The sequence below is a fragment of the Solanum lycopersicum genome, chromosome 4 (genome assembly GCF_036512215.1).
Source record: "Solanum lycopersicum chromosome 4, SLM_r2.1".
NCBI lineage: Eukaryota > Viridiplantae > Streptophyta > Magnoliopsida > Solanales > Solanaceae > Solanum > Solanum lycopersicum.
In genome coordinates this window covers 2269737-2293246 of record NC_090803.1, presented here as the reverse complement: position 1 = coordinate 2293246, position 23510 = coordinate 2269737, and the positions used below count along the sequence as shown (strand labels likewise).

The following is a 23510-nucleotide window of genomic DNA, read 5'->3' as shown; positions in this document are numbered from 1 at the left end:
TATAAAACAATATACATGCATCAACCCTTTCAATTTTCGACAAAAATGATTATGTCAAAAAACAACGTACTGAAACTATTGTTATTAAAGTTAACACATTTAATTTTCGCTCAAATACTAATCAAACTTTATTTATTAGGTTTTATAAAAAATAATAATAACTCACGTTTAAAGATGTAATTATATAGTTTTTACTATTTTTAAATTATTTCTATACTTGGGTGTAATTTTTAAAAGTATAATTTGTATTATGAGAAACTTATATAAATATACTACAAATAAAAAATATGTACCATTTATAGCAATAACATTATTTTTTTCACATTATCACTTTTAATACATTCATAATACACTTTTTATTCATATTACAAAAAAATAATAAATTTATAATTCACATATAATATAAGTTTTTTTGATGAATAATGCATTTATCACACATTTTAATACACTTATAATACAATGTGTCAACTTCTTACCCAACAAGCATAATATATTTTTAAAAATAGTTATAATACATATATATCACATACTTAATTCACTTTTAATACATATTACATATTTAACATAATATTGCTATAAATAGTAATAAATAAAAAATATTACAAAAATCAGTAATTATTTATTAAAACGCATTCATTCGGCTAATTTTTCCTTTCTATTTTTATTTTGTATATGTTTTCATGTTTAGTATAATTTTTTTGTGTGTATTATGAGGTCTTCTTTACATTTATAATTAAATACATTTTTAATTTTTTTGGTCAAAATTAATAAATACAAATCATTAGGTACGGGACACAAGTAACCATTTTTTTCTTTATATGAATAAGTTTTTTCTTGAAGGCAGCTTTTACCAAGCAAAAAGTGAAAGAAAAAAACCGCGAAAGTTGAATTTTACGAATTCATAAAAGAAAACTGAAAACAAGAAGATGACGATCGATTGTTTAGTTTTGGGTAAGCATTTTTTACGTTATTTTATGATGATTTTGATATACTATATGTTATGCCTACCACATGTTTGATGAAATGCTGAAAAGAAACAATTTTGAGTTTACAGGTGCAGGACAAGAGGTAGGAAAAAGCTGTGTAGTGGTAACTATAAATGGCAAGAGGATAATGTTTGACTGTGGGATGCATATGGGACACAGCGATCATCAGAGATACCCGGATTTCTCTCTTATATCTGAGTCTGGTGACTTTGACAATGCTCTTTCATGCATCATCATCACACATTTGTATGTCAACTCTGCCACACCCCCTTATCATATGTTTTCAGTAAACCCCTTTACACCTTGTTGGATGATTGTTACATACTCCCTACGTCCCGACACCTTTTGACTTGATGACTTTGACAATGCTCTTTCATGCATCATCATCACACATCTGTATGTCAACTTTGTCACATCCCCTTATCATATGTTTTCAGTGAACCCCTTTACACCTTGTTGGATGGTTGTTACATACTCCCTACATCCCGACACCTTTTGACTTGACATGAAGTTTTAAGGGAAAAGAAAAGGACTTTTGAAATTTGCGTGGAAGGTAAGAAGAGGAATTTTAAAATTAAATTGTTAAGTGACATTCTTTTATGGAACAGACTAAAAAGTAGTGTGTGTCACATAAATTGGAGTAGAGGGATTATCACTCATTAGGTATATTGATCAATATAATGGTTGGATAAATTGTATCGTTTTACATTTTGATGTAATGCTATATATAAGCAGTATGAAGGATAAATTTACAATATTTAAAGTAGGTTACAGGGTAATTATTATAAGAAAAGGTAGAGTTAAGGATACACACCTACCTTGTCGTTACATAAAATAAGACTTTTCATCCTTACACAAGGATAGATTTAACCATACGAACAAAATTTAAGTAGCTTCAGTACAAATATTGTATTTAGATGTTACAATAGAATAGGTAACAAGATATGCCCTAGTGTGGTGAGTCACATCCCCTATTTATGTGATGGCTTTGTAATCTCTTACTTTTTGGTCTTGTTTAGTGATATTCAATGCACTTCTTTAGTGATCGAGGGAAAGTTTTCCCCTGCTTGACGAATTGCATCCCCTATTACATGCATATGTCACAGTAAAAGTTGCTCTTTGTTTAATTTAATTAAACCAATGACCCCCTTTAGAGACGGGGGAGAGATTTGCCCCAACTAATTGAATCACATCCCCTGTTAAATGTATATGCTATTTTAATTTTTTTTATCCGTATGGATCTAATCTAATGAACTTTGGTTGCAGCCACCTAGACCATATCGGAGCTCTTCCATATTTTACTGAAGTTTGTGGATACAATGGCCCCATATACATGACGGTATGGAGTTACGCTGTTATCCAGGAAAAGTATAACTCATGATCTTGGAAATTGTTCCGACTAAAAAATCTATCTTACATTATGTAATAAACCTAATTACCTAATATTAGAGATACACTTGTTATCAAAATGCTATTATAAATTAATAAATATTGAATGAGATTATAAAAAAAAAAGTCACGAGTTGCTGTTTACATTAATTAGACAATATGAAAATAAAACGTGAAGCAAATCAGCGCAAAAAGAGTTCTGTTTTGGACATATATCCAGATACTTCCTTTAAAATACTAAAGCACTAGAGTAGATCAAGAGATTAGGGAGATGCCTTTAACAAATTAACAAATATATGACATAATCGGGAGTTGTTTGCCTACAGACAAACCAGATATGTTGGGAGATTTTTAAAAAATCTCAATTTTGTTTTATGTTTCGGCCAATATTTTGAATTTCTCTTTTATTCACATGTGGTATGTAATTATCAGCCCATGTAATATATGCTTTTAGTATCCAAATTCTTTCTTTGCTAGAAATATTATGAACGAGCAAGAATATGTACTTGGATTTTCAAGCTAGTTTCGCGTGTACTTGGATTTTCAAGTTAGTTTTGCCTTAGTTTATGGTCTACTCTGTGATCAACTTTAATAACTCGTCCTCCAGTATCCAACAAAAGCTTTAGCTCCATTGATGCTGGAAGATTATCGCAGAGTGTTGGTTGATAGAAGGGGAGAGAAAGAGCAATTTAGTTCTGAGAATATCGCAGATTGCATGAAAAAAGGTATCCTTTCTCCTACTAGTCACTTCCGTGACCTATTTATAGTATGATTAGTAATTGGTGGCAAATAGTTAGAATTTTTTACAGTTTGCAGTATATGTTCATATTGCTTCCGTTAAAGTTATCAATTAGGCAAGTTAACTTCTCAGTAGTTATACCAACTTTATTTGGGTCAAAACAAAGGTAAGTTAGACTGAGCATATTTATGATATCCGTTGAGAAAGTACACTTCAATTAATTTAATTATATCCTCGACATGCCCCCTTATGTGCACTGCTCATTCTTTTTTCATCGCTAAGCACGTAGATTTTTTTTTGATAATGGGTGGCGTTGAGATTCGATCCCAAGACCTCTTTCTAATCTGATACCATATTGAAGTCAGTGTTGTCAAACCATATTGAAGATTTGAGGTGTGTGACCATATCATCTAAAAGCTTAAGCTTAAAACTGTTAGAGAGCACACCTTTATTTACTTAATTATTTCCTCAACAATCTCTCATGTTGAAATAAGATAGTAATATATATTGTGTATCACTGCCATAACCACTTGCAACTCTAATATCCTATTAGTTCTCCAAAAAGAGAAAACCATGTGCAAAGCGGGAGCCATTTGTAATTGTTGCATATATATTGGTGATAAAAGCTAACTGACAATAATTGGGATTTTCCACTCACATGGTTGCATGAGTACATTGCCTGACTAATGGACAGACCCTTTCTGTTTATTTTGGTTAAATCTTCTGTCTCAGTTGAGCTGCAAGTCTGACAAATGCACACCCTTTTCTGTCCCCCCCCCCTCCCCCCCCCCCCCAAATTAAATCGGCTGCTGCAGGCTCTTGACAGTTGACACCATTAGTGTGGTTCAATGGTCTAATATTTGCCTTCTCTGACTCATAGGTTAACTGACGAGCTTCTATTGTGGTTTCACTAGTTATAAGTCTAGTATGATAACTATGTTAAATGTGTTACTGCTGACATCAATGGATCATATAGCAGTAACAGTGGCTTGTTCTGCTGCCTCCAGAAGCCCACTGTCGAGACCATTCAATACTATTGAGCTTATTACATGTCTACCTACAACTCAGAATTCACACATTGAGCCATTTAGACACACCCCGATCATAGGGATCCGTTATAGATCTTGCCAATGCCTCATGCTAAAGTTATACTGTGGAAACAAAACAAAGGCAGACCAGACGGTTCTTGTTGAAGTACAGGTGTTTTATGAAATCGCCAAATTAAAGCTAGACTTCTAAAAGTTTGGCAAGAGAAGCTAGATTCCAAGAGATTGCTGATTGAACTCCTAGATTGAGCAATATTAATTTAATGCACATGCAAGATTGGATTGATGAGTGAAGTGAATTCTATCGATCTAACAAAATGCAGCTATTATATAAGTTAGCACACATGCTGAGCTCTAATGATATTTTCTGCATCTTTTCTCTTATTCATCTCCAAATTGATGTGTTATTTAACTTTTGCAATCGGTTTGCAGTTACTGCAGTGGACTTGAAGCAGACTATGCTGGTTGATCGAGACCTTCAAATTCGAGCATACTATGCTGGACATGTATGGTTTAAACTATTCATTTGCACAAACACTCCAATAACTTTTCACGTGCATTCATCGGTATCAAGCAGATTAACCTGTAGGTTTTCTTTTCACTCTTACGGGAAAAAGGGAACATCAATTAATGATGACAAAAGCCACATCAACTTAATTAATGACTTATTTTAGGCAGTTTTTTAAAAGGTGGGGGCACGAGGCGAGACATTTTATGTAGCATGGATGAGGTGTAAGTCCCGAAATATGGGGGCAATTCCCATGGATCTACGGTGCATATCTCATGTATCTTTAATTTTATAATTTTATTACTATGAAAATAAGAAAATGTAAAAATTTCAATAACTCTGCCAAGAAATTCAATAAATCACTGCTTATATAGAAAAAAATATTATACTTATTATTTTATAAAGGTATCAACACAAAAATGATAATATTCGAGATCTTTAAAATAAAATCATCATCCATTTCATCATTGATCTCTACTTCTTTTCTACTAGTACTTCCATTCTCAACTAATATTTGCACCGGTTAAAAGTGTAAGAGCAATGACAAAAAATGGATAAAGTTGCGTCAAGAACATAGTGTTACGGAATCTCTATCCTATCAATTTCAGGCATGACTGTCTAGAATATTATTTTTGGCAGTGTCATTTTCTATGAGAGGAAGAGAGACTATTTTTGGAAATAGCCTCACTACCTCCATGAGGTAGCGGTAAGGTTTGCCTACATTCTATCCTTCCTAGACCCCACTTGTGGGATTTCACTGGGTGTTTTGTTGTTTGAAAAAATCTCTACAACATGAAAACATGATAACATTAAGTATAAAAATCACTACCCCAATAAAAATATGATTAATACTTTTAAGATACTAAAAAACAAATTTATCGCCCAGGAATTACACTTTTATGCTCGGGGCTTATGCCCCAGTCTAGGCTGCCCTTCCTATGAATCTAGACTTTTCATTTGCACTCCGGAACGTTTTTGTTACGCCCCGCCCCGAGGTTAGCCCCGAATTTGCCTTTGGAACACTGATTTAGGTGCTTTTAAGCAGTATTGTAGGTTTTGGGTTAAAATAGTGATTAAAGCTCTTGTTTTTAAGCTAAAATAACAAAAATAAGCCAAAAGTTATGGGTAAAGATTTCTAACTTATAAGTTATAACTTTTTACTTACAAGTCATAAGTTATAAGCCCATACAAAAGGACTCAATGTTAGAAAAGGATTATGAATTGGAGGGCATCTTTTCAAATTTTAAAGGAACGGAAAATGAAGATTAAGAGAGTCATATCTATCGCAACTGATTCTTCTCCTTTAGGTTGATCCGATCTGAAAGTGTTCTCAAGTTTAAACTGGCTATTTTCATGGCACGTATTTCTTGTTTCATCTTCTTAGAATTGATTATTCCCTTTCCAACTGACCTACATTTCTGAAGCATATGCAGATTGTTGATTGACTCTTCTAACCTCCTCTTCTATCACGCACATACGCGATCTTGTGTTAGTGCTTCTGGATACAGCTAATTTACTCGATGGCTGTGTGAAGCGCACTAGATTTTCTGTGTTCTTTCTTTAATTTGGAAGTTACAAGCAGCTATATATACTCCATGTCAATAAGCAGAGCTGTGTATGTTTGTCTTTTTCTTTCCTGGCTCAGTTTCTCCAACTTGAGTGAGAACAATTTTTTGTTACATTTGGAAGTTCCTCCATAAAAGCAGCAACACAGCAGTATCACAAAACAAAAAGAAAATAACAGCCGTGAAAATCCAATGTCTTAAACAATGAAAATAGGAGAAAGAAAAAAAAACAGCTAATTCATAATATGTCTACCACCAATGATAAAAAAATGCTACTTATGAAAGTGATATTGCGAAATATACTACCAGCAGAACCCATCCTTCAGGGTGGCCCAGTGTTTGGACTTGGGACTTCCATGTTGGAGGTCTCAAGTTTGAAACCCCTTGTTAACGAAAGCAAGAGGTTTGCCTGCTGGTCGAGCTCGTGGCATCAGACTTGCCTAGTTTGGGTCATCTCTCCTATGTGGTTTGCGAGCTATTGTATAGGAGCGGGGGTTTTACCCTGTCCGCTCCCTAAGGGTAGTGGCTGCAGGTTTTCATGTAATAAAAAAAAATACTAGCAGAAACCAATTGATCGATCAGGAAGTTTTGACACCACACTACTTGTGTATATACTCATATATATATATATATATATAGGATTTCCCCACTACATTGGCATACTGACTTGCGGAAAAATAAAAGCACTAAAGATAACCTGATTGCTAGTGCTAGCTGCAAGTTCATTCTTGGAGACAAAGTCATGCAATGCAAATTATAGATCTGAGCTTAACATAGATGCACATATTGTCCTTCTCTATATTGCTGTGTCTACCTTCCTTTATTTCCCTGTAATATGGCACATGTCATGGGTGATCTCATGTGGAAGCCATTTGAACCACCAGCAAATGTGGAAGAAAAACATGGAGTAAATTAAAATTCTGGACTGATGAAATGGAAAAGAAATTTGTGTTTATCCCTATTAGTTCATGATGTTCGGAACGAGCTGTCTTGTCAAATATTTTAGATATCTTTGATTGAAATCTTCTTATACATTCCTTCTTGTGAATTTTCACTCAACTCCCTTCTATTATTATACACAAAAAAAAATATAGCCAGAATTTTTTCATCCAGCTGTAAATCATGCATGAAAGGTCAATCAATATAGTGTTGTGAATATCAAAACTCTATGTCTAGGTTCTTGGTGCTGCAATGTTTTATGCTAAAGTGGGCGATGCTGCTATGGTATACACTGGAGATTATAATATGACGGCTGATAGACATCTTGGAGCTGCTCAAATTGACCGGCTGCAGCTGGACCTTGTCATAACAGAGTAAGTAGTGGATACTGGATACCATCTAAAAAATCACCTGCATATACATCATGGTTGTACCTGCCGAAAGAATATTATGGTAAACAATCTTGGTCAAATATTTAGTCTAAATCAATATTGATGATCATTTTTCCAGTTCCTTTTTTATTTCACGATTTTATGTATTTCAAGTGGATTGATGACTTTTGAGTCCCACATCAGTTGCGGGAATGGAAATTCGACTCCTTATATAGTTGGCGACAATCCTCACCCCTTGATCTAGCTTTTGGGGTTAAGTTAGCTTCAATCCATTCCTTTATTATGCTATAGAGCCATATCCTTCCCAAATCATTGTTTACCCGACATTAGGCCCCATCTTATATTGTCAACTCTTTGTGTGCAAGGGGTGTTGAGTACACATTGGTTGTGAGACCGGGGATTGGACTCCTTGTATGGACTTGACAATCCTCACCTTTTGAGCTAGCTTTTGAAATTGAGTTAGGCCTAAAACCCATTTCTTTCCTGATTTCGATGCTCTTTTGGCTAGGCTTTGCTCAAAAAATAGTTTGCACTTGAGAAAAAATATGATTCAAGATTTGATGAAATATTGAGAATTAGTATGTAGTTTTTGTGTATGGCTGTAAACTAACAATTTTAGACGACTAGCACCAAAATCATATGTTAGTTCTTGCCAAAATTTATGTCTCCTGCTAATTGGTTTGACTGGAACTTTGCAGTGTTTAATGGTATGAACTTGATGTAACATCCTCCTTTTCCATGTCTTGTCCATGTTGGTGGTATCATATTAGTGTTCTTTCCTTCTTCTAGCCTCTTCAACAAGTTACAATAATCACTTTTGATTCAAAATTTGGAGATATCCTGATAAATAAATTTAATGGCATTATCCTGGCTTGAAAAATGATATTTTTTGCTGCCAAGATCTCTACTCATAATTTTGTTCTTACAGGTCAACTTATGCTACCACCATCCGCGATTCCAAATATGTTCGGGAGAGGGAGTTTCTTGAAGCAGTATGATACTTTTGGCTACTAGAAAGAGTGCTTTTTTTTTCGCTATCCTGCATATGTTTTTCTTATGATTTCTGCTTATAGCACATTGCTGTGACAGAATATGCTTGTGAATGCTTGTAAGGGTCTTGTCTGAATATCCTTGTCCTGGGTGCTATGTTTTATCTCCCGATGTCAATGACTAATGTTGATTGGTATAAGGCCCCTAGTCTAGTTCTGAAGCTTTGACTCTTCTAACAAAGTCAAAAGCGTGGTGTGCTCATAGACTCACAGTGATTTAAAAGTTGTGAATACAATCTGAGTGCTGTACTCCATACCTAAAACGATATTTTGCTTGTGAATCGACAAATCATAGTTATTGTCCAAGTGTCTCTTAAAAGGTGGTAGGGAAAGAGGCTGCATTGCATTTTCTTTTAGCTGTACCCCTTGATTGATGATTGATTTCTAACACTGAACAAATCTGTACCGAAGGGAATTTGTGTTTTGTTTAAGACTTGCAAATTAAAAGATGTATGCATGTGCACTTTGTTTTCTTTGTTTACTGCACTTCATCAATTACGGCAATTCGGCATAATCTCTTTCAGTTGTATATTTTTTCTGCTCACCTTGCTCTCTTTCGTAATTGGAGAGTTTTTGTCTAAAACATTGTATTTATTGCCATTCTCTATTATTAAGAGTCCTTTATTTCTAAAATATTTGTGATTCTTTTCTTGATATTATCCATTCAATTTGCTTTATTGTATTATTGAATTCGTTTTTATTTACTCTTGCTTTAATACCAAAAATTGATAATTTTTTAGATTCACAAATGTGTTGATAGCGGAGGAAAGGTGCTCATCCCTGCATTTGCTCTTGGAAGAGCTCAGGTTTTTATTCTTTATTTTGGCTACTTTATAAATCAAGTCTATTTTTTTTTTCCTTTTTTCTTTTTGATAACTGTGGTGTCTGGGCTAGCTTGTGCGTATCTCAACTAATTCTACTGGATACTTATCAATAGGGGTGGGTGTTCGGTTCTTCAGTTCAATTTTATCAAACTTTGATTCGGTTGTTTGGTTATGGAAACATGTGCAACAAACACCGAACCAATTTAGTTCAGTTTTTCAAAGTTTGTTCAATTTGGTCTTCTGAAACGTTTTCTCGACGCAAATGAGAAACAAAATAAGGACCAAACCAGAATAAATCTAACGTTAATACTATAATTATACCAATATATGGTACTAAATTACTAATTAGACCAAAATTATATTGGAATTATACCATATGTAATACTAACTATACCACTATTATACTAGAATTATACGATGTATAATACTAGATTATCCACTATTATATTAGAATTATACCACATATAGTACTAATTGTACCACTATTATGTTGATATTATAACATATATAATACTAATTATACCACCATTATATTTTAAATTATACCATATATACTACTTGCAGTTAATTGCCAATAAATGTTAATTAGTCAATTATGATAAGATTCTATAATAATTAGTGATTTAGTATTGCACAATTGTATTTTCTTTTTACATAATAGAGAAAATTAAAATTTGAGTTGTGAAACAAATTAACACATGAAAGTTGGCATATATGGATAACCGATTCTTTTAATGAATAATTATGGAAAAATAGGAAACATTTCATTGGAATTGACGAGCGAGATTCTGTCTGGAAATTAGATAACTTGTTCTTTGGTTTTTGCTAATTTTAAAATATTTTAATAAAGCTTTTATTAATAAAAGTTTCGTTCTTCGGTACACCGAAGAATCACGACCCTTAAATGGAACACCGAATCAAAGGACCAAACCTTTGAAAAAAAGAAGAAGCCGAAACCAAAGAGCCAAATTAGTTAGGTCTGGTCTATCGGTATTTATGCCCACCTCTACCTATCACTCACCAACAACATGTACCCAGTAACTTTGTCTATCGAGGCTAGAACATACGTGTAGAAGTCACACCTAGTCTTTCGTTTCTACTATAATTTGAACTTGAGACTTCATGTGCTCAATCCACTTCATTGACCACTAGGTCTCACCTTGGGGTGCTAACTCTAGCTTTTTAAATGCCTAGATTTAGGACATACTTTAGCTTTAGGTCTTGTATAATGACAAATAATTCAAGGGAGGGTGGGGACAAGTGAACATAACATTACTGAAGAGTTAAATGTTAATCAATGGTCCTAAACTTCTAATCAGTATTTCCGTTTCCAGACATTCCATGAAGAATGTGGTCAACTAGTCCAAACTCTAGTAAGTTATGCATGTAACTCTCTGAGCTGGCTGTCAATTTGGTTTCAAATATTTGATTATGAGAAACTAAGACATCAATGCTACCAGAGCTTCCGTCAGGCTTGTATTTATTTGGAAGTCCAACTCTCTTCAACGAGAGCACCCACATCTGATAGTGCCTATGTACAAGTCGTGGTTTACATATTTCAATCAATCAACTTGTACCTCGATTCCAAACTTGTGGTCAGTGAGTATGAATCTCTATATCTATTTCACTCTATCTGCACTAGTTTCACTCTAATATTAAATAAATAAGGAAAATTATGAGTTTTCTAAGTCTAGAGGTTCTCTATATCTCACACTTATCACTGCTTATGATCTATACATGTGTGGTATAAGTTGCCGAATTATATAACTGATAAACATGGGCTTTCCTCAATCTTATTTTTGATGTTTTTCTTTATGTTCGTGCTGCTTCTTACGATTTTCTTTTCTTCTGTACTGTAAGATATTATAACACAAATATTTGTTTTATTGGTGAACTATACTTCTCCAAACAGGAACTCTGTATGTTATTGGATGACTATTGGGAGCGGATGAATCTTAAAGTTCCTATTTATTTTTCCGCAGGTTCTTCTCCCTTGATTTCCTTGCATGATATCTTTGGTCATTGCAGTTATGTGATATTTCTTTGTTGAGATCTTGATCCTTCCTTGATCAGATCAGAAGAATTAGAATCAGAACTAGAATTCTGCAAGTGCACACATATCTCTGTAACTTTATGTGTGATTTATTAAGTGTTGTTGGAGCTATCAAGCTGTCTGCACTATAACATGCCAAGCAATTTTATGTTATATTTAAAAACTAAAAGAATAAGCCTTCCCGTGTATGTGAAAAATAGTTATTACTTGGTAGAAGGTATACCTTTTAGGATAATCTACTTAGATTTACTGGAGATACCTAAGATAGTGTTGCATACCTTTGTTACCATCTCTAATTACCAGATATTTCCCTGCGAAAAAGTTAGTGTATGTCAGTAATAATAATACAGCTTCTAGCCACCAGGTTTCTAACTTGAAATAAGATTTTTACATTCCCAGTTTCACAAGTCAACAAAATGGGGTTATGATCAGATATCAACTTTGGTAGAATGGTTTGTTTGATTTGAGAGAAGCTCTCCCGCCATTCTGCATGTAAGAACCTAGCTTTTCTGGAGGCACAATCAAAATCCTCACCCCTTCTCCAAGTGAAGGATCCTCCAAATGAAAGGAGGATCCACCAATTCTAATTCCTGTATGCAATTGGAAAATTCAGCATGGCCCCACTTAACCTGCAGCAGTTTGTTCCCTCCGAGGGGTATCTAGTGTCATTAAAGTCACCACATACTATCCATGGCCCAAGACAAGTGCTCCTCACATTGATCAACTCTTGCCAGAGTATCCTCCTTGTCACTCTATTGCAGTCAGCACACACACCAGTTAAATGCCAGCTCTAGTTATCATTTAAACTGGTGAACTTGCCTGTTATGCATTGGTTGCCATCCACCACTGTCTTCCCATTCCAGATTCTTTTATCCCAAAGAATTAGGATTCCCCCACTGCTCCCCTGAGCCTCCTTTTGGATTTTCCCCATCCATCTATTGTGCCAGATTCTCTGAATAACATTGTCTATCTGACCACCAAGTTTTGTTTCTACCAACACAAAGGCATCAGCCCCTCACTGTTGAAGAAGCTTTCTCACTAACTACCTCTTACTTCTCCCATATAACCCCCTAACATTCCAGGACATTAAAACTTCAATAGTTTAGTCTTGAATAAATATTTTACGTATTTCTTACACTAGGTTGTCATTAGTTCTCTTAATTAATCTTTTCGTGGTACATAATTCTGCAAACATTTTGGATTTACGTAATGTTTTTTTGGTAGTTTGATGCCCTATCCTTAATCCTGAACTACTAATCTTTCAGGTTTGACCATACAAGCTAATATGTACTATAAAGTTCTCATAAACTGGGCCAGCCAAAAGGTGAAAAATCTTTCCGCAACACGCAATGCATTTGACTTCAAAAATGGTGCTTCCTCTATCACTCATTGCAAGCTTTAGTAAATTGTAGATTACTAAAACAGTAACAGGGATCACCAAACTTTCTTGTTCCACGATATTCCTCTCTGTATTCTTTAGTGGTTCAAGTGAAAGTTAAGATTGATCTGAAAAAGTGAATGATTAAGATCATACATAATGATATGGTCATATTACATTATCTGATGCTTGTACTTTGTAGTCCACAGTTTTGAACGTTCCATGATAAATGCTCCTGGACCTTGTGTTTTGTTTGCTACTCCCGGCATGTTAAGTGGTGGATTTTCACTTGAAGTTTTCAAGCAATGGGCTCCGTGCGAACAGAACCTGATAGTTCTACCAGGGTACCACCTTTAATTCACTTTTATTTAATATCTTGTCGTGAGACAAAAAGACTGCATTTACAAATGTTAATGATACATCCTTGCCTTTGTCTTTTAATAAAAGAGGTCTGGGTTCAGGGACGGATTTATAGCCCAATTTGTGAACCCATGGTCTCTCGGGCAAGCTAATATTATATGTACATATTCTTTTAGAATAGATCTAATATTATGTGCTGGGTCCCATGCTCCAAAGAAGTCAAATGGTGCACTTCATTGAACACTTGGTTATTTACCCAGAGGAACAAGGATCAATTCCCCCCCTAATACTTCCTTTTTTCCTCCTTTCTTTTGTGGTGTGCCCACGTGGTGCACCCATGTTATACAAATTCTGGATCCACCTTTGCCTGGATTGAGTAAGCTGCTTCAAAATATTTGTCAAATATTTGCTTTCTCTTTTGCTTCTTTAATCCGAAACTCTTGCAGAAAAACTTATAGTTTATCTTTACACATTGTCAGCATTACCAAAATGCTATTGAGAGCGTAAAATCATGAGAACTGACTTCCATCAATTTTGCGAGGTGCAACAAAATTTTCTTTGGATCTAATGTCTCAATATACATTCTTTCTTGGTCGAGATGATCGATACTGCTCTTAGCATCAACTGATGATTGTCAAGAGTTGTTTCATTTCGTAAGTGAATATATTCAGTCATTCTTTCCTGCATCGCTGGACCTAAGCACTTGGTGGTATCTTTACTACCAGGAGAAAGTGGGAAGTCAGATTAGAAAACGAAGCTCAGGGTTTGACTTTTTGCAATTCCCTTGGGAATGAGAAAATTGAAACTCATAAATAGGGATGTAAATATTTCATTCGTAATGCTCATTTCTTGTTTATGTGTTTTTATCTTTCGGTGTTACCCGTCTCATGTTCCTTTGCTTCTTCCCTATTTACTTTTACATATAGGAGCTTTAAGGTCAGCTAGATTCCATTTTAAATACTTCCTACTCTGATTGTGTTCTTTACCCTTTAAAACTCAGTTGAGCACATCATAAAGAACAGTGGTATGCTATCTTCATCAATTAATTTTCGGCTATTGCCTCAGAGAAAGAACTTAAAACTGTCATTTCTCTATGTATACGTTTAGTCATACGGATTATTGGTCTTTATCATCATTAGGACTATCTGGCTTCCTATTCCGCCTTCTCTGTCACCATTTTACCTACACTTATGTTCTTACTATCCTTCAAATCCTATTTTTCAGATATTGTTTGGCTGAGACAGTAGGGCACAAGTTGATGAGAGCTAAACCTCCTGCCAGAATAGATGTTGATAAAAGCACCCAGATTGATGTGCGCTGCCAGGTATTTCTATTCTTGTATCCTCTTAAATTTGTTTAATTCTATCACATACTAGCTCTTTTGTACCTCTATCTAATCATACGCTCCACTACAATGATGATATTTTTACTCGAATGACTCTTCAAACAACTGTTGAACTGTCTCGTAATGATCATGTTAAGAGTTAAATGTGAGGGTTCCTGTCATTTTTCTTTCTGTACAATACTGTCTTTGTTTCTCTGTTTTAGATTTTTCTACTTTTGATATCATAACTTGAAATTATGGATGATATTTAGAAACATTTTCAGTTTCTAATTTCTTTTGGTTATTTAGCTTTGATCTTTTTAACTATATAAGTTTATCTGTTTCTTGGATTTTTGCCAGATTCATCAGCTGTCTTTTAGTCCACATACTGATTCCAAGGGAATCATGGATCTGATCAGATTTCTGTCACCCAAAAATGTAATACTTGTACATGGGGAAAAGCCCAAGATGGCATCGCTCAAAGAGAGAATTGAATCAGATCTTAGGATCCCATGCTACTATCCTGCAAATAACGAGTCTCAGCGCATTGAAACAACTCATTATATTAAAGCTGAGGCATCCAAATCATTTCTCCAAAGTTCTTTGAGCCCAAATTTCAAGTTTCTAAAAACAATTTCAAGAGCAGACACTGGTTTCGTTCTTAATGAGAGAGCTGAGTCTTGTGTACAAGTATGTGATGACAGAGTAGCTGAAGGTGCAGTCATCATGCAGAAAGACCAGCACCCAAAAATTGTACACCAGAATGAGTTAATGGACATCTTAGAAGCAGAAAATCATAAAGTTCAGGTTGCTTACTGTTGTCCAGTGTGTGTCCCTGATGAACCTAAAAACGTAGCTTTGTCGCCAGGAGAAGATATGCATCCTGTGCTTGATAAATGCTCCTTGCTGCATTTATTATACACAAAACTTTCAAATGGTTTTCAAGATGTAACCATTCTGAATGATGGAGACCGTCTCCAGATACAGTCATTCACTGTCTCTCCCTGTCTGAAGGAGAAGTGTCCTCATAGAATACATGTTAATCCTGATAGCACATCTGAAGCAGTAAACTTTTGCTGCACGTGGTCAATGGAAGATGAGAAACTTGCTTGGAGGGTCATCTCAAGCATGAAGAATTTGGAGTTGAAGACTCGTTAAGTTTAACTGCTCGTGCTCATTTAGAATTGAAAAAGATGTGTTCTGATGAGGGTTCGTAGAGGAGACATAATTCAGTTTATTCTGTTATGAAATGTCAAGAATCATCGCATAGTCAATGCTTGATAATTACAGCATCTGGAGTAGTTGACTGTATCAAGTACTATAACATATAGTCCTATCGTGCAGTATTCTTTTGGGATTTATGAGAAGAGGGAACAAGTATCCTAAGAAAAATCAATTGTAGTTTGACTGTATCAAGTGCTAATGTGATGCCTACATTTTTTTGCAATGAAGAAATATTGAGCTCTTTGGGACTATAGCCTGTTTTATGCTCATTACAACACTTAGCTTTGCTAAGTGCTTTTTCTGGTATACAATTTTTATTTCCTTCTTTGGTAAAAGGATGAGATTTTTGTTGGTAGTTGTTGATGCTCCTCATAAACTTTTAGATTTTGATTTTAGTCGAGGCAAAAACATTAGGTAAATTCTTTCGATCTGTCCAAGCATTGGTTGGTTGTGCTTATGGTGACATAGTTGGGTTTTTGTGTTCGTGTGAATTGTGATCTGTTCTTAGATCATGAAATAATGTTATATTCTTTTCAAAAAATACTTAAATATCTGTGTGCATTCACGTTTAAAGTCTCATATAATAAGATGGTTATTGGTACACTTATCTAGATAATGTTACAATAACAGAAAATTCAGTGCATCTCTCTATGTGAGGTTAGGAGTTGAATTATTATTTTGTCTTATTTATTTTTCCTTTTTCTAAAATTGATTACACTTCTTTAAAGTGTTTTGTAGATAAAATTAGGTAAGAAATATAATGTAGAAATTTTAATATTGAATTTTTTATGAATATTTGATTTAATAGATTGAAAATAAAATTTATGATTCATATATTTCATTTATTAGAGGCTTTATAATGTATTCTTATTTGTTAACCACATATTATCGAGAGAAATAAAAAATTGTATCGAAAAAACACCAAATACAATCCCTTTATCTAATTAAATCTTGAATAGATAAAATTTAGAAACATTTAATCTCTATTGTATTTTATACGATAAATGCATATTCATGGTCAAAATTTCATAACAAAATCTAATTCGACTGTGAATTTCACATTTAGATTTGTGAATTTCTATTCAACATTGTTGTATTCATTGTCAACATCCTAATTATACTATCAAATGACGTTTTTTAATCTTCTTAAACAAGAAGATCATATTCAATATTCAATTTGAATAAATTTTATGATTTTAAAAATATCATATAAAAAATATTTTTTTCTTCGAAAAAAAATAAAAAGAAAATTTCGCAAAATCTCCCTTATCCTATTTTGTCTGTCTTTTTATCAGTACAAAGCTGCTACAAAATTGTCAGTAGCCAGACACAGCTCCCCACCCCCACCCCCCACCCCCACCCCCACAGTGACACCAAATTCATCAAAAGTTTCAGCAAAAGCTCAAAAACGTCAGCTAAATCAACGCTTATCGATGAGGTAATTTATAGAGATAATCAAGATTCAGTTTTTGTTGAGCAAAAAGGAGTTGAAAGATTGAATTTTTATCCATATTTTGAACCTTCAAGAAAAAATGGCAACTGAGCCACCAAATTTGATTTCCTCTGACCCCACAACTCCACTTCTACACCGGCGACTCGAAAACGGCGGCAGAGGGGGTCGTCAGTCATCACTTGCGGTACTTCTTGGTCGGGTCACCGGAAGGCGCGGTGGCGGAGGAGGTGGCGCGTCGTTGTTGGTGAGGGAGACGGCGGCGCGTGAGCTGGATGAGCGAAGAGCTGATTGGGGTTATTCGAAGCCGGTGGTGGCGTTGGATATGATGTGGAATTTGGGGTTTGTGATTGTGTCTTTTGTGATTTTGTCATGTGCGGTGGATGAGTCGCCGAATGTTCCGATTAGGCTTTGGATTTGTGGGTATGCTTTGCAGTGTGTGGTGCATGTGGTGCTTGTGTGGTTGGAATATAGGAGGAGGAGTTTGCAAGGAGGAACTGATGTAGAGGGAAATGATGGTGAGGGTGGTGAAGAGAGGAACGGGGTTTTGGGTATTGGTAATCAGTCAAGGTAAGGTTCATTTCTTGTTTGATAAATTTCAGATTTTTCTTTTGTGTAGCATGATGTTGGTAGTGTTACTAATAGTTACATATAAAACAACAACGAACTCACTGCAATTCCACAAGTGGGGTCGGGAGAGACTAGGGAGGATAAGATATATCGTATTACTAGTAGTTACCTATAAAACAATAACAAACTCACTGTAATTCCGCAAATGGGGTCGGGAGAGTAAGATGTATCGTATTACTAATAGTTACATATAATAAAACAACGAACTCACTGTAATTCCGCAAGTGGGGTCGGGAGAGTCTAGGGAGGGTAAGATGTGACGAGCCTTACTCCCTACCGGCAATGTGAACGAGCTCATGCGGGAGGAGTTAGTTTCACTTCTAATACAATAAACCAAGTGTTGTCCAACAAGTAGGCTCTCGGGAGTCTAGGGAGGATAAGATGTATGCAGCCCTACCTTTATGAGGCAGAGTGATTGTTTTTGATTGACCCTTGCTAACTTCCCTCCTTTATCCAAGCTTGGGACTAGCAGTGTGAACGAGTTCACATGGATGGAGTTAGTCTCACTTCTAATATAGCTAAGTTAAATTACGTTTAAGCTCGTCGCTCATGAGACGGTACTATGTTTGGAAGGCTATAAAGGGACTATATAGACCTAAAATCACATGAGGGGAGGTTTTCTCTTAAAAGAACTAAGGCTCTTGAAATTCATCTGAACTTATGAACATAGTGGAAACGAATGGATTGGAAGAATTGATTTAAATAGTTGGTTTAAGGATATATTGGTATAATGTATAAAACATGAAATGATGAAGGAAGTGGTGGATTCTCCATTCTTGTTAAGCCATATTGTTGGTATCAAACGAATATTGTACTTTCATGGAATGCACGTGCTTTAAGCCTCTTCCGTCAATCTTCTAAGTACCTTTAGCCTCAAAATGGCTAATGGTGACGGCCACGCTAGCATATGATAAAGTTAGCAAAATGCTCAGCAACTCCTTAAAAGTACTTTACAAAATTTTGTAATTGCAAAACTAGACGACGAGTACAATTCCATCTCTTGCTTAGGCTCCAATAACCATTGAAATCTTCATCTTCTCTACAATTCCATCTCTTGCTTAGGCTCCAATAACCATTGAAATCTTCATCTTCTCTTCTGATCACTGATATGATCTTCTCCTTCTCTTAAAGGAACTATTTGAACTTCAGATGATGAGTTTACAAAAGAAACCTAATGCCAGTGCTCTCTGTAAGAGGCTACTATCTTGGCATTTTCTTCCTCTTTCCCCTACAAATATTTTGTAATCCATTTTGAAGACTTGCATGTTTACTCTCTCTAATTTTTCTATCATAGTACTTGAGATGTACTCGATAAGTTTGCTTTGTATGTAGTGTTTATGTACATAGAAATAAGTACTAAATTTGAACCAAAGGAAAAGTTTTGATTGATCAAATGACCTATGGTAATTAATTGTGTTTTAGAAGCTGAAATCTTGATAACTGCTATATACTTCAAAGGCAGGAACAAGTTTACTTAACAGAATGGCTAGACGGAATATTTTAAAGCTTATATGTTTCACATTGATTCAAAGGCAATTAACTTTGTTAAGACTTTGTATGAGAGGGATTTATGGTTAGTATGAGAAATATAAGAAAAGAATACTATTGAATTGTTGTTGTTTACATTATTACATTGAGACCCTATTTATAGACACTAGAATACAATCCTTTACCAAGTAGGATACTATTTACTATTCCTATTCTAAATAGGATTTTATAAACCTATTCCTATTCTAATAGGATTGTGTAATCCTATTCCTATTCTAATAAGATTGTATAAACCTATTCCTATTCTAAACAATTAGATTTTGAGAGGGCATTGATTAGTGATTACAAGGCTGCCTGCCGTAGTGTACTTGTATGCCTCACCAACTGCTATATATTGGAAGACATGCACACTTTTTATATTCAACCTAGTAAATGGAACTTAATGAGATAATATCGACTGGATCTCATGGATTTTGTTTGACCCATATAGGCATTGAAAGATCCGTATATCAGAGAAGGATAATATTCTTCCAAGAAAAGGAGCAAAAGAGAGCCCAAACTTATGGAATTTTTTTATAGATTTCTTTATAGGTTTAGGAGATGAAAAATTTACTGAGAATAATGTATCTTTGCTCTGTTATTGGTTAGAGTTCATGGTAGTATCATGTCAGTGATTCTTACCGTTTGGATCAAGTTAATCTAAGTAAAAGTAGTGTTGCAGGTCTTCATTCCATGCTGCTAAGCAATTTTTCTTATCTTCTGCATGACCTTTTGATATTCAATGGATAAGATACACACACATACATATAAACTGTAGAGCATATACAAATATGAATGTATGTATTTATGTATAAGAAGCTTTTATGTAATTCATTTGACAGACAAAATTTATATAACCCGGAATTTGTGCCGCCAAAGAAGCAGATGAAACTTCAAGTGACCTATCTGTGCTAAGTAAATTTTAAATTTTCTTTCTCATTAAAAAGACATGTGGCAGTTGAGTAACAAATCAGGCTTGACACTGTAAAGATATACCATTTTCTGGAATTAAATCAATATAACATTGTTTCAGACGCTTATTCTAAGAAGAAACTGTTATTCAATTTGATTGGTTGTAAGTTTTTGTACTTGTAAAGGACAGATGAGAAATCACCTAGTGTTTTTGTCTCTATTGGGATTTGAACCAGAGATCTCATGGTTTTCAACCTACTTCATTGACCACGAGGCCACACTTCTTGGAACTAGAAAGTACGACACAAATTATTACTGATTCAGAAGTATAATGTTATCTTCTTTCTAGAATGTTACGAATACAAAACGAATGAGGTTTAGTAGGGGAAGTTCTATGACATCTTATTATGAAATCTTTCCAGGAATTTTACTTTTAAGGCATTCAAACTATTCTTTTGCAGATATTCCAACTTATACTCAATAGTGTATCCAAATTTAATTTTATTGATCTGTGTGCATGAGATATGATATACACCTGATCCACCTATTCATAACTTATGCATTACAGCTAACATCACCTTGTAGGTTTCTGACCATCTTTTACAGTATGATTGATCTGCTATACACCTATACGTAGTAGTAGATTATTACTGAGTTAGAATTGATATTTATTACTTTGCAAGAATAAACTACTGCTTAAAGAAGCGTGGAAATTATGTCATTCAACTTGGCTATGTTATTAGCACCTTTTAATTCTCTGGATAAACAAATAGATACATGTATTCTCATCATTTGACCGACAGTTTTAAATGTCTTTTGAGCATTGAAAAAAATATGTTTTCTTTTTTCTTGGTTAATGCTTGCGCTATAGAGGTGACAAATTTAATTTATTGACTCCTTTCCATTTTGAACATTGCAGTTTTGCTAAACGATGTGAATATATGAATACAATGGGGTCACTTCTTTGGTGGATAATTGGCTTTTACTGGATAGTCTCTGGTGGTGAAATTCTTTTACAGAATGCTCCACATTTATACTGGTATGTCAAGATCTACTATCACTTCAAGCCTTTGAGTTATAATTTGTGTTAAAAGTAGTCTTACATTATAAAACTTTTATGTTTAGTTGATAGTCCTCTATGAGACTTGTATTTGTTATCTCTACTATTTTCAAATTTTGATTACAAAAATGACGATCCCCTTTAGGAATTCTCCCCTACATTTGTAGGAGTAGTCATTTTAGGACAGCTCAAAAATGTAATATTGGTCATAGCAATGATGGCATAACCTGTTACATATAGGCTCTAATTGAGTTTTTCTTAATTTCAAATTCCTTTAAACATACTAGTAATACTTGTACAGCTCAAAACAATTCCTTTAAATATACTAGTAGTACTTGCATAGCTCAAATAGACAACAGTTCTAAATCTTTATGATATATTTGTCTAAATGCAACTCTGATCTTTTCACATTTAAGGAAATGGTAGTAGTGGAAAAGATGTTATTGTTTTAGTTCATGAATTGGCCTTTTTCATTATTGTTGTTAATAACAATATAGAAGGACCAAAGATTGAAAAATAGAATTCGTTTTTTAATCTAGTTATCTAGAATTTTATATGTCCCTTAAAAGATTAAATTACTAGATTTGTTTGGTTCAGCTGCCTTTCATGTTTATGTTGCGGTCTAGCTGAATTTTGCTTAGATCTACTATCTCATTACATCTCAGAGATAGATAGAGAGGTAGGAATTTCTCGAACGAACCACACTTCTTTGTATACGTCCGTATATAAGTTGTCATCTCAAGAGAAGTTGTGGATTATTATTATCTACGCTCTCCCTTTAGAATATTGTTTCTGTTGTTTCCTTTTCTTTTCTTAAATGTTCGTGATCACCAGACAGTCATGTTTGATCACTGATGTAAAGTGATGCAGGTTGGCAGTTGTATTTCTGGCATTCGATGTATTCTTTGCCATCTTTTGTGTTGCTTTGGCATGTCTGATAGGAGTTGCTCTCTGTTGCTGCTTGCCTTGCATAATTGCAGTACTCTATGCAGTGGGTCAGGTAAGAGACACACACTATAAATAATTACAGGCCAGCTACTTGATATGTTTCTGGTATGATCTCTTGCCTGTAATATATAGGAAGGTGCGTCCGAGGAAGATCTCAGAGTTCTCCCCAAGTATAGATTCCATATTTGCAAGAATGAGGAGAAACCAAGGGTAGGTGCTGGTAGGATGGTACCAATTGAGACAAGCAGCGGATACCTGGCCACTGAGCGTATTCTTTTACCTGAAGATGCAGTAAGTTAATTTTTGCGTGTCTAAAAATGCTTAAAGCCAATTATCATTTTCTTTCTCCTTTATTTTGATCCCAATAGTCTGTCTATATTGGAATAAAACTGTTTCATCGTATGCATATTCCACAACCTTACTTTGGTGTTAACATTTAACTCTACGGTACTGCAATGGTGCTAAGTGAACTTTATTTATTCACTGTTTCAGTTAGAATCCGCATTATGTGACACATGCTGAATAGTGATAGATTTAGTAGTATTTCTGAATTATTATTTGTGATAAAATAGTTACCAATATCTCAACTTTTGTTTGCTAGGAATGTTGCATATGTCTTACCTCGTACGAGGATGGGGCAGAACTCCATGCTCTCCCCTGTAATCATCATTTTCACTCCACCTGCATCGTGAAATGGCTTAAAATGAACGCTACATGTCCACTATGCAAGTACAACATCCTGAAGGGAAATGATCAGGTTTAAAGCAGGGAGAATGAAAAACATTGTACATTGTTTCGGGTTATTAAAGCCACTTATGGAAGCTTGAAACACTACTTGCTAAATCCATATCAGAACAGAAATCTGCTTTCCAACTAGTCAAGCTTCCTCTCATGTTCGCTTAGCATATTGAGATCTTCTCTGTAGTGAATCGTCTTCTGTGATTAAAAAAAATGTAGCACCCCGCGAAGAATTAAAAACGAAGAAGAGTTGGTCCTTCCCCCCAGCTCATGTAAATTATCTTTGGTTCCATTTGTTTCCAATAGGTATACAGGATCCAACTCTTGTAAGTATATGCTATTTTCTTGTGTGTGGTTTATGTCCAGTTTTACTGTGCTCTTTTCTCTAAGAAAACAGAAAAGTGGGTGATAATTTGATATCTAAGTTTTACTCAATTTGTTAATTATGAGCTTTGCAATTTTGTTGTTG

The 23510-nt window shown here is 34.7% G+C and overlaps 1 protein-coding gene across 1 annotated transcript; it reads left to right on the top strand.

Annotated features, from left to right (window-relative positions):
• Positions 1 to 702: 702 nt before the first annotated feature.
• Positions 703 to 23484, top strand: LOC101259627 (cleavage and polyadenylation specificity factor subunit 3-II). Its single transcript, XM_069296372.1, has 19 exons — positions 703 to 951; positions 1055 to 1232; positions 2253 to 2325; positions 2983 to 3100; positions 4593 to 4666; positions 7410 to 7546; positions 8493 to 8556; positions 9354 to 9419; positions 11350 to 11419; positions 12756 to 12860; positions 13071 to 13212; positions 14453 to 14552; positions 14913 to 15707; positions 17072 to 17214; positions 17275 to 17796; positions 21215 to 21334; positions 22226 to 22355; positions 22436 to 22594; positions 22905 to 23484. Exons 1-19 carry the CDS (start codon positions 927 to 929, stop codon positions 23064 to 23066), a joined length of 3183 nt encoding a protein of 1060 aa, XP_069152473.1. The 5' UTR covers positions 703 to 926; the 3' UTR covers positions 23067 to 23484.
• Positions 23485 to 23510: the final 26 nt, after the last annotated feature.

Coding starts and splice junctions, on each gene's coding strand:
- LOC101259627 (XM_069296372.1), top strand. CDS start 927: ATGACGATCGATTGTTTAGTTTTGG. Junction 12,861..13,070: donor TGCATTTGACTTCAAAAATG/GTGCTTCCTCTA, acceptor TGTACTTTGTAG/TCCACAGTTTTGAACGTTCC. Junction 22,356..22,435: donor TACTCTATGCAGTGGGTCAG/GTAAGAGACACA, acceptor TGTAATATATAG/GAAGGTGCGTCCGAGGAAGA.